The 17,111-nt window shown below is 41.3% G+C and overlaps 1 protein-coding gene across 1 annotated transcript; it reads left to right on the top strand.

The window, feature by feature from the left end:
- Positions 1-384: 384 nt before the first annotated feature.
- lrrc38b (leucine rich repeat containing 38b) lies at positions 385-12,584 on the top strand (the record flags this gene model as incomplete). The annotated part of the gene is made up of 2 exons (XM_079157041.1): positions 385-1,012; positions 12,337-12,584. 2 exons carry the CDS (start codon positions 385-387, stop codon positions 12,582-12,584), a joined length of 876 nt encoding a protein of 291 aa, XP_079013167.1.
- Positions 12,585-17,111: the final 4,527 nt, after the last annotated feature.

The raw sequence follows: 17,111 nt of genomic DNA, 5'->3' as shown, positions 1-17,111 counted from the left end.
GCCCTCCCCTCTCTGTTGAGCTCCGTCTTTCTTGCTCTCCCGCTCCCCACTGCTTACTATCTCCCTCTCTTTGCTCCATCAAAGAGGGCAGTCTGCCGTTCCATCCAAGCAGCTTGTTACATGACCTCCCGGAAAACAGTTTTTGCCGCTGCTCTGCCTCCTCACAATTCCTGAGCCCTTCCAGATTTCCATCTCTACAACGGCAGGATGTTCCTTCACGAGGATTGATCCCCATCAACCCCTCTTCACTTTCCCCTTCCCCTCCCTTGTCCTGATCTCCTGCCCTCTGACCCTCACCCTCTTGTTCTCGACCCCCGCCCTCCCTCTCCTTTTCGCCCTTACCCCAAGCCTCTTTCCCCCGTAATTCATTTCACCCCCTCGACCATGTTGCCATGTGTCCGCTGGCTCCAACTTATCATGATCTTGCTGTCCTCTGTCTTATGGACCCGGGGGGAAAACTGCCCAGCAAACTGCATGTGCCCGGATCCTCACACTGTGGACTGCAGCGGCCGCGGGCTGACCCGTCTACCCAATGAGATCCCCTTGGATGTGCGCAGGCTGTTGCTGGCCGACAACTGGATACCCCGCATCCCCTCGGACTTCCTGGTTCTGTACAGCGACTTGGTCTACCTGGACCTCCGGAACAACTCCCTCTCCCACATAGAACCGGGGACTCTCAGCACCTCCTCCAGGCTGGTCTTCCTGGACCTGGGCAGCAACAACCTGACTGAAATCCCCAAGGGGACTTTTGGGGAGTCTCGGAGCCTGATCAAACTACGGCTGGGCAACAACCCGTATCTGAGCATGGTGAACGAGGATGCGTTCCTTGGCCTCACCTCTCTGAGAGAGCTGGAACTGGAGCGTAATGCACTGTCTACACTACAGGTGGGGGCACTGAGTCAGTTGCCCTCCCTGCGGGCGGTGAGGCTAGAGGGCAACCCCTGGGTGTGCAATTGCAACTTTGCCAACCTGTTCGCATGGCTGATGGAGAACAGTCACAAGCTTCCAAACGGTAAGTAGCAGCATCTAAGAAGCATTTGCTTTCCATGTGCTTAACTCAAATAATGCGTATCTGAGCACAACATACAACGGTATTATTACAAGTCCAATACAAAAACACTGCTCCGGTCTATTTATGTTTTCCCTGTAGGAGAGGGAACCCCCCTCCCCCTCCCTTGTTCTAATTTTGTCTCTTTCTTCCTCCACTCCCTTCGCATATAATGTGTGAGACTGACTATGTAATATGAGACAACATCACTGGTTTGAAAGTGAAAGGATGCTTTGATTTTGAATTCGATTTATTTCAAAATACGGAGCAGGAAAATTCAAAATGAGGCGTTGTGTAATCTGGAACAAGAAACAAATCAACTCATATTAGGACATTTTTGCTTGCAGTTTCTCTGGTACCACATTTCACCATGCATATAAACATTGACCTCTATCCTGCGTTGTATCGATCCATTTGCGGCTTATATTTATATAATATGTATTTATATAATATCGCCCATTTGGCCGATACTGTAATTCAGCAATATCATCAATTATTTTCTTCCTACACCAATGAAAATCCAAACCCCTTCCCATGTGAATTTTTGGGCCCATACTAAAGACTACCACTGTGATTCGGCCTGAGGGTAGAGTTAGATAACAGGGCTGAAGTTTTGGTGTGCTCAACTGAATGTGTGCCTGCTTATCTGAGGAACAACACAAGACAAAGGGGATCGCCATGTCCCTGTAGAAGTATTCTTCTGCGGGTAAGATCTGCTTACATGGAGCTGATTGGTCTCAACATCCCAAGCTATTGGATTCTAAAAAGATTGCAAGATATACAACTCAAACCATTACACTTTGTGCAAATATTATTCATGTTGACAATTTTAGACAGCTGTCAGAAGCAATTTATTCACAAATCATAATAATGTTTTGTTCAGAGGAAAGCATACATGGTTTGACTGAAGGTCAGCCATATGTTTATTACTATTAGTGCCCTTACAGAAGGACACAGACAGCAGTTATCTCAAGTGCAAGCCAGCATGTGGGAGCGGAGTAAGGACACATTAACAGATTGGACAGTTCAGCCACACATGACTCGTAGCTTGTGCGGTTATCATATTCAGATCAGAGTGTAGATTTGACGTATGACGTCATTTAGTGTAATCTGAGAAATTGATATGATGCCCATTGATGTTCAATGTGCATCAGTTTGTAAATACAGTACACCATGTTCGGGTGTTGTGTACAGATTAAGAGTGGGAACGTTTGTATCTGTCAGTGTTCCAAGGTTGTTTGGGGTGTGAGATGTCGACCTGTATGTACAAAGAACTGTTTTTGTCCAAAGCATGAATAGCAGTGGAGTAAACTATTGTATTGACATTATGCAAAAGATTTTCCAATTTAAATTAAAATCGTACTCTCCGTCACAAAAGCTTTACTTCAACTCTCTTTAAAACTGTTTGCTTTTGAGTTGTCAGCAAAAGCTAAACTTCCGATATACATTTAGGTCATGGTGTTCTATGCCACTGATGCTGCTTCTGCTTTCCTCTAAGGGCTTTCTCCATCTGCCCCAAAATCAGACAAGTTTGGGCCTGCGAGGAAGCAAAGTTGATAAACTGGCAAGAACACCTAATTCCCCCTAGTAAAGCACTGCAAATGCATTAATCACAGGTTCTAAGTGTCGTCAAAGTGTTAGGCATAATGAATTGCATCGGCAGCGCTGGCCAGGCAGACATCAACAACAAAGAAGAAGCCGAAGGCCTGGCCAAGCTGCTGGCGTGGCTGCCAACTGGCCCCAGCGATCACACATTCTGAAATTGAGTCAGTAATGTGCATCTCACTTCAGCAGCTCTTACATCCTCATCAGTGGTGTTTGCTTTACGACCCTAGAGACGAGTCCGCCGGCTTTGACAGAGCACACGTATTTATATGGGACATCTAAAGTGTATGGGACATCTGAAGTAGTCTACATTAGGTCTTTTGTGTTATTGCTATTGTATCATTTTCATTGGCCATTAAAAGGTGTCTGGAATGTACTTTGTGGCGCTAATGATGCAGGGGAATTGGATGTCAAACAACATTTTAGCAAAAGGAATAGTGATTCTTCTTCTCTTTGAAGGTAATGAAAATTAGTTCTGTAACAGGTCAGAGAGGAGAAAAACATAACAATGAACCGAAAAGTATCTTCTAAAACAGGTTTTTGTGTACTATTTATAGAATAGTTGCTATATTTTTACAGCCAAAAGTATGACAACAAGCTATTGACAATGGAATATGGTGCATCTCTGTTTGTTAATATTTGTAATTTGTACATGTTTCGGACAGTCTGTCACCGCCGGTGATCAAAATGTAAGAACAACCTCTCAATTCCCGGCTTTGACTCTATTCTTCCACTACTATTTTGAGTTCTGCAGGGACATTTGTGCTGTAGTGTTGCACAGACGGCTGTTAAATGAACACAAAGTAGCAGGGAGGATTAGAGCAAGTCGCATGCTACTGCTGCCTTCACCCCCCTAAGTGCAAACTTACAAACACGGCTGGTTCACACATTCAGGCATCGTACTGCCAGACCTCATTAACATAATGACTGAGCTCTCGATGGCGGAAAAATGCATTGACCTATTCCCTGGAACGCTGTGTTGGAAGTGGTTACAAAATAACAGATGGGCACTCATTAGTGAATGGGGTTGACTTGATAAGCTTTTCAATATGTATCAACTCCAACCAACATCATGAGTGTGGATGCTTCAGCTTAATATCTCATTCATCATAGAGGCAATCAATCAGAGAAACATGAATTACTCTTTAAAATGTACATCAGTGTGCTTTTTCCATCCGTGTGGGTGTTGCATCCTCATGTCTGATTCATCATACAACAAATCATTGACCGCGCCAGAAAATTACATTTTAAATATTCAGTGAATGTGTCCTCTCTGAAAGCCAAGAGCTCCACTTAACTTCAAAACACAAAACGGTTGAAGCTGCTACAAACCATCCCTGTATTCCTGCTAGCTCCGTGCTTATTCAAATATTATTCTGGATGCGGTGCGTTTAAAACAGACATGGTGATGTCTGTTGAAAGAACATAAAAACTAAAGAAAAATGTTATATAATAATTAAAAACTCCAAAAGAAATTTAGAAAACGAAAGAAGTAAGTAACAAATCTTTAAAAAAACAACTTTTGCTGTCGTTAAATTAAACCTAAATGACAGTAGTGTTCCAAAGCAGCATTTGATTTATGGCCTACGTCTTTCATCATTTCCTTTTAGTACTAAATACTATATTAATGTTTCTATACTATTTGTAGCAAATGTAGATAAATAGAATATAGAATGAATTTGGGACACAGTATGGCAGGGACATGCTTTTCATTTTAGCCATCAGCAGGACAAAGTACAGGCATTGAGAATCATCTAATCAGATAAAAGAAGGGGTGCACATAGATCTCCTCAACATAGCATTCATTCGTCTGACGTCAGGATTTCAGAATAATTAAACAGAATCTTAAACTACTTAAAAAAATAGTCGATAAAACACAGACAAAACTGTAGTGCTATTTTAGAAGTCCTCCTGAGATATATATCCATGGTTCCCTCTGCGATGGCCTGCATATTACAGCAGCTGCAGAGCCCATGCTGTAAACCCAATTCCCATTCCATTTTTCACTTCCTGATTTCCCCTGTGATTTCAAGTTCGCAAAGCGGCACACTCTTCTGTTTGCATAAGTTTGATTACTGCAGGTCAGCATGATGAGTGAGTGGGTGGAAAACTCTTTAAAATTCTGGACTTTTTTTGGGACAGTAAAAACCGAACATATCTCTTTCCACCTGGTTTTGTCACCTATGCACGTCAGGTATTTCTTTTGAGCTGCGAAGGAGCATTTTTAAACCACCAATCAGGCTCATAAATGTTTCAATTGGGGAATGAGTGTAAACATGATCCACTGCTGTCTCCAGTGCTCTTGGGTTAAGGATGAACAAAGGCCATGCATAATTCAGAGAGACACAGTTCTAAGGCACATTGGCCGGGGTAATTGGAGCCAGAGCTGCCTGCAGGGCAGGGCAGGCCAACTCCCATGAGAGACTCAAACTGAAGCCCATCTTGGCATTTCTATCAACACTTGCCATTACCTGAACAGTTTCACGACAACGTGGCAGTTCATGTGACGGGGTCAAAGTCTGAATTTGTCTTTTACCCTCGCACCCTATCGAGTTTCTCCCCAGAGACCTGTCAGCGCACAGCAGGGGCAACTCTGACAATACAAGCAGCACTACATGTCACACAGGTGATTTCTTGCTATGTCTTTGTGGGTGCGTGATGAGAAAATATCTATTTCATTAACACAGGCGGACGGCTTATTTTATCTTGGCCTAATTTTGATGCTTATTTAAAGTTGGGATGAGAGAGAGCGCGCTGGCAAGGTTGAGCAGAGTGTGGATAGGTGGACGGAATTACACAGCGTGATAGCATCAGCTGCTGCGTGTACGGAAGCAGAGCGGGATAATCTGCCAGTGTCAGAAATAAAAGGTGAAAAGCCAATAGGGTTTATTTCACAGGCAGTGTGCAGCGTCGTAGATGATGGATACTCTCCTCTCTGCCAGTGTGTAGTCGAGTGTGAGGCCCAACTTGCTTAGACTTGCATATTTAGCAGTTTCATCATAATGATAGTTGAAGTGTTTTTTATTGATTAAAAATGTGAAATCTACACCTATTCACCTATTAACATGTCTCTCTCACGTTTGGGAATTAGCTCATTTCTATGTGTGAATTTGTTGCTTTAGTAATGAGACGTTCTGAGCATGCCCACATGGTGCGGGGATGTCAGTGAGTCTCCACACAGAAGGAATTCCCTCCTGAATGATTCACCCTCGCTCCACTGTCACACGGATGCTTGTCATTCTGTGCATTCGCAACACATATTCCGTTCCTCTCCAACTCCCACTCTTGCCCTCTTCTTGTATGAATCTCACATCATTTTCCCTTCAGATTTCCCCTCAGACTCTTTCTTCCTGTGATCGCAACTGAATAATTCTTCTATCTCTCTGTTATTATGTCCGCCTGGTTCCTTAGAATTGGACCTGGGTGGCACAGAGAGGGCACATCTCTGCGAGTCATTATCCCAACTGGATTATTTAGTGTCTAGACACTGGTGGTTTTTGGGAACAAGAGAAGACTTAAGCATGAATGCCGACTCCTGCAGGAGTCTGCAGATGTGATTGCGGAGATTCTGCCTTGGTGCAGAGATCAATCTGGACAGACAGTGTGGTGTTGAGGGAGGGAGGAGATACAAGCCTCCAATATCAGACTGTCACAGCGAGGTAGATCAATCACGGCTGAGACAGCAGATAGCCTATCCCCTCGGCTGGCTGTAACCCTGAATGTAATCCATCAACTGCCCACGCCAGGAATGTAACATAGCTGTGTGGGCCGACATACCTGATAGTGTTAGGGCATGATTTGTGGTACATTGTAATGCCTGCTCTGGCCACACTTTGGTGATCACAGTGGTGTTTGGGGGTGTTTATGAACTCTGAAATATTGACATCTAACTTTTATTGAAAACTGCCATCCAAGGAGATACTTTACGAGCACGAAAGTATCAAGTTGTTTTTAGCTGCGGTATTTATTCATGTATATGTGTGTGCTGAAGATGTGGGTACTGATTATTATAATACTATTATTAAAATTAATATAATATCATTATTTGTATTGTTATTATTTTATTTATTTATGTTTTATCCAGTGGGTTTTATTTTCTCAATTGTTTCTGTTAAATGTTTTTTGAAGTGACTGTTTATGCATCGAGGTTGTCTCTGCCAGTCAGTGGGATGAGGTCTAAATTATTCAAATTAACAGCTTTCATTATAAGTTTTTCTGAAGAGACTTGGACTTGCAGAACACCTACAAGCACATGCTCAACCTGCATTTGACCCATTCATAAAATCCCTGGACATCAAATTACACAGACCCAAGCCTGCAGCTGTAGTTCCACACACACAGAATTACATTGAAGGAAATAGGTAGCAAATAAAGTTACAGGTATAAGCAGCAAACAAGGTTTGTGTCTCTCCTACCTTTATAGACTGCTGTATAGACTCTCTTCCTGTTGTCCCTGTCTCTCTTAAGCCTGCTCTATTAAACTATTTCTATATCACGTTACATAAATGTTCAAACGTCCCTCCTTTTATATTCCGGTACTGTTACGCATGAATGTTTTAATGTCTGAACACACACGCTGTGAGTTAACCAGCAGGTGATGTGAATACTTGGATAGGACGAGCCCCAAATTTGACATCCGTTTTATAATACCAAACTTTCTCTGAGTGTAAAGAGCTGACAATATTAAAAGAGATGGCTGCCTTGCCAACATTCACAAAGTATTATTAGCAGAAGATGATGTGTTGAAACATTTAAGTAACTTGTCAATATATATTTTGTGGCTTTTAACCATTCAGTATGGTAATACTGAATCCACACAGTACTGGCAGGATGGGAAAACTAATATAACCTCCCTTTATTTGGAAGCACAATACAGTTGCAGTTTTTTAGTCTTGTAGTTACACAAGGTTAATGGAAATTGTGTTTAAATTTGCTATTTGTATTGTGTGACTTTTTTGTAGCGATTTATAAATGAAACCATCAAACAAAATAGCTCCTTTTTAATCGGCTGAATCGATTGTACAGTAATGGATTTGAGTGCAGTCATTTTGTTGACATTCTGATAATTGTGTTTGCTAAGTGTCAAAAATATCAGGCTGACCTGGCATACGCATGTGTTTAAATACAGATGATTTTTTGTTTGACAAAAAGCAGCCCACACTCAGCAAAACAAGGAAGCACTTCCATAAGTTTTAGTGTCCCACGTCTCTAATCTGAGGTCACATTCGTTAACTCTGGATGCCCTCCCTCAGTAAAAGATGTGCACATCTTGTCCCCGACAAGCTGTAATACCGAGAAACTATAATCATGCTGTTTGTTCCAGAAGATTCCACTTTGGGACAAATACCACAGCTGTTCAGTAATCCCCCTTTTGTCAGGCAGTGTAATGAGCCTGTGTGCCCTATTGTGCAATTTGAGTTCTTAACTGCAACAGTGGAAAGCCACTATCTCTCCCTGCCAACCCTGTGTATTTTACTGTAGGGTACATTCAATGTGTAAATGACAAATATATGACAAAATATATATGTGCATATATATTTCAGATACCCAAAGTGTAACTTCTGGGATGGTGTGCTCATATCGAGCCAATTGTTACTATTACCAATAAAAAGAATCAAAGCTTGTGCATCTGTCCACCATTGTCCTGATCACTAACACCGTATTGATTATAATATATGTAATTATCCTGTGTCCTTTAGGGGCCATGTGTTCACCAGGATAGTTTCAGTCGCATATGCTATTAATCAAGCATCTACTGTCGGACAGGCAAGACCAGACAGGACTGTCTCAAAGGCTGAGGTGATCTCTGACTGTGAATATGAATAATACATTCATCACAGGCACAGAAAGACAGAATAGGAGCTCCTTAGGAGAACTTTCAGATGTATTCAACGTTTTCTTTGTCATTATCTGACACTAAAGAAGAATTTTGTGTTCTTTCCAAGTAAACTGCGAACTGGAATTGATTACGACGAGGTCAGTGCATTCTGTCACTTTCTGCCACTTTCTGAATAACCTATTTGCAACTTTAATTACTTTCTCTATATATCTAGTATATCTCTGGAGTTACCGTGTAGTAGAACACTGTATTACGAATAAGAAAAATAATCACACGTTGCTTTTTTATAAAGCCCAAAGTCCAACAACCGCCATCCACAAAATGCTGTGAGAGAAGATGCAAGTGTCGCAGAAAAAAACAACAAAAAAAACAAAAGAACTCTCCCTGAACACCCTGCTGAGTCAAAATGTGATTTGGAAACTGCACTGCTGTCTACAAAGTGTGAGCCATATGGTTAGTAAGCAACACCATTCTTTGAATATTAGATTTGAAAGAAAACAAAGCATTTTCGTTTTATAACTGTCACAGATGAGATTAACCATCTCTTAAAGGGACATGCACATTGTTAGGGTCATACATACATTTTGGTTTTCTACGAGAACACGTTTACATATTTTAAAAACACATCATCTTCTTTTACTCTCTGTCTGAATAAACCTGTATTGACCTTCTCCTTTGCGTGGGTGGAGACACTCAGATGGGGGGGGGCGGGTATATTCTAATGAGCCTGCATATCTGATTGTCTCATTAAATCGCATGTTTTCTGATCTAGGTAGCCCACAGAAAACTGACTCGGTTGTCTTAGTTTGTAGGTTGGTGGCACTCCAGATACTCAAATGTACGTGCACATGATCCGTCCCCTTTAAGGTACTGTACACTTGTTTGTAAGCCTCTTCGGTAGACTTGTTTGTTGCTCAGACAGTTTGACTGAGCAGTTTTCTCACACTAGGCTATGAATTTGTTTTGATCAACAGACGGTAGTCATGCCTTTCAATCCTTCATGCCAGGAACCAGAGTGCTCTTCTGTGGCTCCACCAGGATTGTTGGTATTGGCTCCCAATCAGTTTGGAGCCTCATCCGTGACGCTGACTCACTTGATGTGATCCCGATCCAAGTTGCCTGAGTTTTCTGCGGAGCTTTTACAGCATGCAGTTGCTTTATTCAAAAGCTCAGCTTGTGTCAACAATTGTGAAGATGACTTGGGAATTGAACACATTGTTAAAGGAAATGTGTACAATGGCCCCCATCAGTACATCTATCTATTGACTCGACTCATTTACTCTGGCTCTCTCTGCTTCGTCAAGTTACTCCACTGCTTATTTCAGGTATTACTGGCAAAACCTCACCTCAGTAAGCTCATGACTTGCTGTACATTAGCTTAGTTTATACGGAAGTTAGCCTGCTACAACAGTCGCAAAGGTACGCATGAAAATGGCCGCCACTCTGGCGATCTTGCTACGTTGATTTGAATGGGAATGCCCGTTCTACTCCCATTCTATTTCTATAGTGAATGACATCTGATGACAGGAAGATAACATTGACCCAAGCTGTTGCCTGGCAATGCAATTCTGTTGAAACGCTCGACTGAGCAATTTATCATGGTTGAAATTGAAGTCTCGCAAAGAATGTTCAGAGCTAATGCACACAGCCACAAGTCAAGAAGGTGCTGGATGCAATAATCAGAGATCAAAACATCCCCATGCTCCATTGCAAATACTTACTGTAATAGTATTCAAATAGTTTATTGTCAAAGCTTTTGGTCACACAGACCTTCATCAGAAATAAGTCTACAAAACACGCAGAATCATTTCAAAATTATACATGTTAAGATCAAAAATGTGATATAATAAAACCAACTTGAATTGTGTGTGTGTGTGTGTGTGTGTGTGTGTGTGTGTGTGTGTGTGTGTATCTTGTGTCCACTAATTGGATGTTAAAGGAAATGTGAGAATCTGTATCTTGTATTAAGGGATTAGTGTCACTAAGTTTTTATCAAGCTCTTAAAGAGTTCAGTTACAACCCTAATTAATACTGTAGAGAGTCAATCGGAGGAGCATGGAAACCAATTCCATGCCTTCACTAATTTCCATTATTTCTTTTTCCATTATCACTTAAAACTTTTGCAGCTGGTTCAGGCTTTTTTCTTTACACATATCTGCAAATGTAAAACAGGTTTTTACATATCGAGGGACTGCATTGTTATTTTATTCTTGGAGTTTATTTATTGTAATATATTTCTATTATTCTCTTTGCTGTAATAACTGATGACTCATTTAAACGCAGTTTCAATTCAGAATGTTGGCAGTTTTGTAGCAAATCAAATAAGAGAAGCCATAACATTTGTATTATAACGAAGCATGTTGAGAATTGTGCTGACTGTCGAGCAAAGACTCAGAGTTGCTGCACTGCCGAGCGTGTGCATTTGCATGTGCAGTATCAGTGGAAGCAGCCACCCACATTGCAAGGGTTCATCTCTACCCACCTATCAGCGAACATTCACATCAATATATCTAGTTTTTCCATACAGTCAGTGCAAATATGAAGGTGGTTACTGGCTGTATGGATTATGGTCTGAAGTGCTTGCAGCGTCATAGATTGGTATTGCGTCTATAATGAGCTCTTTCAATCAAACTCAAAGGTTAACTAAATTGTCAGTTAAACAAGTTGAATCAAAGAGTCTGCAAACGTGTGAAAGTGAACTCCCTCAACTGCAGCTTCAGCAGTAGTATCAGTGACCAGCCTTTAACATGTAGCAGTGTTCCAACTACCTAATGATCCAGGCTCCATCTCATTTGTAGTCATGAGTTGGAAGAGAAGACACACTGGAAGACTTGTACCCTTGAAGTACAAAAAGCCGGATCCACCGTCCTCTCCCATTTAAAATGATCACCGAACAATAAACTAGGTGAGAGTGACCGGGACACGGAGAGCAGCACTCTCTGATTTATCGTACTTTCATCGTGAGATGAGTTTGGTCAAGGCGCCCCTGTCTCAGACTTTTAACTGACACATCAGTACATTTTTGAGATGCAACCAGGAGTTAGAGTTAATTGGGAAGTGAATTCTTAAAGATGCGTCTTCTGCGGCTGAACTTAAAATGATTTAAATGGTTGTTTATTTCATTTTCCAAACTATGAACAAAAGATGCAAATAAATTAGTCTTGTTCTCAAAGAAACAATAACTCCCAGGGCAGCTCACACTGCACTACAGACATATAAGGCCAAGAATAAAGCCTCTCTAACAGGAGAACTGACGTGATTTAAAATATTCTGTATAGATATATACTTGACAATAGACTATACATTTACAGTATCACTGCGCTTCAGACTTTCTTAGTAGTTCAACTTAATTTCCACATAACCTGCAGTCATGCTGTGGGTGGGTGTATTGCATACACAGTGCAACTCCATCTCATAAGTGAAGACTTCTGGTTGACCTTACCGTTATTAAATCAGCTCCCACTCTTAGGAAAAACAACTGCATTGTCGTGTTGAATTCACATCTTTTACAACACAACACTTTCTGAATGAAATACTTGAGCGCAAACGAGACGCCTTGCAAAATACGCACTCTATCTCCAATCATTTCAGAGCTCTGATCAGGTGCGAGCTGCGTCTCTGATGAGCATATATGCATCACATTAAATTCTAAGTCTTGAGGGAAATAAATGTCTTTGTGCATTTGTGGAGCGCATACGTAGCTGCACTGCGTGCTTGTCCTTCTGTATGATGTCATTTCTGAGTGGCTGCCGTGCAAACACATTTATCTAAATGTCCATAAATGTGACTTTATTCACCGCACGTCTAGTAAATCTGTCTAATCGCATTTCCGGTTTCAATGCAGGGGTGGAGGGCATGGAGTGCTCCCTCCCCATGGATGGCAGACGTGTTTCCCTGACCCAGCTCTCCAAGGACAGCTTCCGCGAGTGCCAGGCCACACTGACTCTGACAGACCTGCTCATCATCATTTTCTCTGGCATCTCCGTGTCCGTGGTGGCCATCATGACAAGCTTCTTCCTGGCTTCAACTGTCCATTGCTTCCAGCGCTGGAGCAAAGGCACCAAGGGTGACGAGGAGGAGAGTGAGGAGTGAGGAGGGTTTAACTTTAAGGGCCCCGCGTGGTCCTGGTACTTCAAACAATGAGAGGACACCGCAGACAGTGCGACAAGTTTCATGCTGTCTCCTCCCTGGTGCGTACCCAGGACTGTTCAACGGTAGGATCTCGCCCTGGTACAGTTGCAGTTGTTTCCTTTGCACATGAAATATGGTAACGTAGGACATTCCCAAGGAATGAGCCAAAGTCCCAATAAAAATTAGCAGGTGCCCTGCTCCACTTGCAAAATGATATTCTAGAGATCGTATTTCTGGCTGTGACAGCCTGTGGCCGTCTTTTATGGCTGCTGGCTCTTGGCTCAATGTTGTAGGTCTACATAGATATAGTGAGGCTAACACCTTTACAATAAAAGAGTGAAGAATCACAAAAAAAAAAGAAATGTTGCTGCAGTGCTTTCACATTAGTATTAGACAAGGTGATAACGTCTCAACATGTAATCACATTAGATTGAAATCCTGTAAAGTGACGTCAAAGTTTTAGATGATTTTCATGGAGATTTTTCTGCGTGGGGCAGAATCCGTAACCCCATAAAAAAAGGATGTCATACCGACCAATGACCTCAGTAATTAACTGCCTATACCATGATATGCTGGCATATCCTGCCATTTACTGTGTCTTTTTATTTTCGGAGCCTCACCCACATTCAAAGCCACTACCGTTGGCAAATACTGTTGTTCCTTCTGCATGTGAAATTAAACGGGGGCAGAGGTGTCAGTTGAAGAAGGATTTGGATAAGATGTTACTGCAGGTACCTGATATACTGTAGGAAGAGTTTCCAGTGGGTCTACACATTCATTCAGCAGTATATTCATTATATAATCACAAATATATGTCCAGAAGAAAATGATGTACACTCAAACCAAACATTTAAATCAAAAGGATGTACTGTATGTTCCTTAGATTGAGATCTGTGACCTGTGTAGAAAGATAAAATAAAAGTATAATCTTAAATTACGGCAAATACGGTATTAAAATAGAATTTACGTAGAACTATAGCGTCAAATAGCGCACTTTATATGGTGAACCTAATATTGGCAAGCCCCTAATTACACTCTGTAGACTGGTTTTGTGTTTATCTGCCAAAGAGTAGGTTAACGTGAGGGAGAGATTGCATACGAGGACTTTGTTGTGGATCTGTGATTTTAGTGAGGTAGGGAAGGCAGCAATATAGCCAAATCACGCTTTGTATACACATATTATACTCAAAACAGTTATGGTCTCCAAAGATTAGCATTTCCTTCTAGAACCAGCTGTATTACTTTGCTTCACACATGTGGAGTCTTCACCTTTAACAGGGACTTCAGAGCAAATAGTTATTTGCTGTCCAAGGTTTGTCACTTTTAGAATCTATATTTTTTGTTAACTTTAAGATATCCAGAATTGTCATGGACTCTGGCAGCTTTTTCTCCTTTTTAAGAAAATATTTTCCAATATCTTGTTGTGAAGACGCAGATTTGATCCTGGAAACGTCTCGTACAAATCTGCATCAACGGCATCAGCATTCACAAGAGCGGCGGGACAGTGCAATCTAGATTAAATAAAGCTGCGCCCTGAATATTATGGGTTCCAGTTTGTTATTTGCATCATGTATGTTTAAATCCTCCATTAGGATTTTAAAGGCTCAAAGCTTAAAAGGTACGTTGTATTACTTCCCACATTCTTGTAAGGCATGAATAATTCACCGAAATTGAGATAACCAGAAAGAATGTCAAGCCCTTCAATGCAAACAAGAAGACGGGAAAAGAGCCACAAGCACAAAGAGTTATAATGAATGTGTGGTTAACAAAAGATAAAAGGAATTCCAAATGCCTGTGTCGGTTAAGAACAATTCATAACACTCAATGTGCAGCATCAAGAAGCACATTTTGCATCAATGACGAGAAATAAATATTTCTTTTTGTTATTTCTTTTCATTTGCATCAGCATCAATAAAGCACAAAGATCTCACAGAACACTAATGTGATTCTAATACACTCTTTTAAATGAAGTGACACGTCACATCTTGGTACCATCCTGTACTGTCACCGTTTGTTTTCGTTAATGTGTATCGTCACATGTTTTGAAAATGCCGCTTCCTATAAACTAGAGTTGTACTGTATGAATGTTTTTGGATCTGCCAGAATTCAAACGGCTCCTGATTTGAATTGAAGACAAATCAATTTGAAGGCACATTCATGGGCTAAGCTAATGCTACATTTTAACATCAAATGAAGTGCAGTCCTAAAGGCTATTTCTTATGACAAATCACCTAGAAATTCACACGAAGCGAATGAGGGTTTGGATGGGACGTTTAGCAGCTCCACTCCCAATTAAAATGGTACAAAACCATTTTGATGTTGTTGCATTAGAGGGAGCAGGTTCTCATTTTTGGAAAAACAAAACCATTTGAAATCTAAATACCACAACAATAGCTAAAGGGAATTCATGAGATGTATTGGTTTTCCCCTCCGCAGGTGAGAAACTGCTTTCTTAGCAGATATCTGGGGGTACAGACTTCAGTCAAGGAATCAGAGGGGAAGTTTTTGAACATATCATTATCGTTTCCAACTACTGTGTAGTTACTGCATATCAACAAATTGTTATGTCAGCTTAGCTGTTAGCTTGAAGCATATGTTAGCATGACACTTTTCTTTCTCTAACTCATTTTATTAAGTAACAAATATCAGCACATTAGAGCATGCACTGTTGAGTTATCTACAGTATAAACTTCAGATTTATGTATATTTTTCTATTAAACTGTTCAGAATGAAGAATTGATTTACTCTGTCAGTCCCCAAAAGTCACTTTCTGGCATTGCACACCCTGAGAAAGCAGAGACACACACTGGTGGCTGCAGTTTGTCTCGACATTGCTTAAAATACCAAAATCCATGTTATCGTATGTTTTGTCAGATAAATGTCAGAATGGCTCAAATCTAAATGAAGTGACAGAGAAGAGTTGTTGCTGCAGTTGAATGCATTTCCAAATGTCAAACAGACAATATGTGTAGCTGTATATTGATGTTTGGTAAAAAAGAATTACAATAAAATCCTTTTTTTCTGTCTTCTGGTTTGAACTTGTGTGTGTCTAATAGGCAGGGTGATCATTTATTATTAACGTGACATGTCAGCATACATCCTGCACATACCTGTGATACACACCAACCTGCTGGAAGTAATATTACTGAATAAAGGGCTGCCCTACATGCAGAGACTGTGACAGAAACAGTAACAGTTGGAATGTGATTCTCATACCTAATGCTTAGTGTTATAATACTTCAGAATCTCTTCCTCTCGTTTCCTGGAGCTGACAGATTTTGTCTCGACACAGCAGCAAATGAGGGGAGGCTCTTCAGTAAACACGGCTCAGGGTGTCATTTCACACGACACTGTTATCACACTGCAGGTATGCAAATGCCTGCACTATTTTTGGAAGGGGTGTTGGAGAAATTAGACTTCAAAATCGAAAAGCATCCGCCTGCATTACAATGATCCGGCCTGTTCACGGACATTGTCTTACAATAAGAGCTGTGTGCATTAGGACAATCTGCATTAAGTCGGAGAGAAATATGAACTGGCACACAATTCTATCCCTCAGCACATGAATATTGGTTTTCTGGCTGCCTCCAGTGTCTTTTTCTGTTTTTGTTGCAGTGTCAAGTCTTCTTCGGTCGACAGAGGTCTGCGCTTCTTTATTCTTCCCTCATGCTAATGATTCGTTTCTCCACGCGAGGCGGTCTAACATGATGGTGTGCTTCTCTCCAGAAGTCTGATATCAAAAGAATCACAGGATGAAACCAAACTTCACCCTCAGGGTATCGAAAAAAAAAGCAGTCAGGGCAGAGAACAATACGCATAGAATCATTAATGAAGATGTTTGAGATTCCAAACTGGAATTGACACATTTGGACCGTGAATAGCATGTGAGAAAGACTTGCACATGCTGTGTAAGTGCACCACAGTGAAGAGGCCTGTGAGGGTGGTGGTCGTGATGAGGATTCTCCTGCAACCATTTACCTCATTTGGTTGTCATGGCTACACAGCCGGAGGCCCGAGCACATGGACGCCGAGGCGGGAACAGGGAGAGGGAGGGATGCTGGGAAGCATGGCCCTCAGTGAGGCTGCCTCGCCTCTCTTTCCAAGCATCAACTAACTGGACCTGGCATTTAAAACGGAAGAAAAAAATAAAATGTCCACAGCTCTGTGACCCTGTGACTTTCACATCCGTCCTCCCACTTTGATTTGTCTGAGGCGTTGTGATAGCTCAGATTAGGATATCCATTTTAGCAGACACATTATTGTTGGGAGAGCACTGTGTGTAGTAATGCCATTGAATTGGGAAGGGTCATCAGAGACTGTTGAACTGTTGTGCCTCAACAGTGTGACTATTTTGCTCCAAGTACAATTAGTTTATTGTAGCTGCCCATAAAAGATGTCGAGAGATTAAATCAAACCAGGTCCCTTAATTGCTACAAAAACAAAAGAAAAGATTTATAGTTTTAGTCAGTTCTGTCATATGCCAGACAC

The sequence above is a fragment of the Pholis gunnellus genome, assembly GCF_910591455.1.
Source record: "Pholis gunnellus genome assembly, chromosome: 3".
Taxonomy (NCBI): domain Eukaryota; kingdom Metazoa; phylum Chordata; class Actinopteri; order Perciformes; family Pholidae; genus Pholis; species Pholis gunnellus.
Note: the sequence above shows the minus strand (reverse complement) of the source record. Positions and strands in the feature narration are given on the sequence as shown.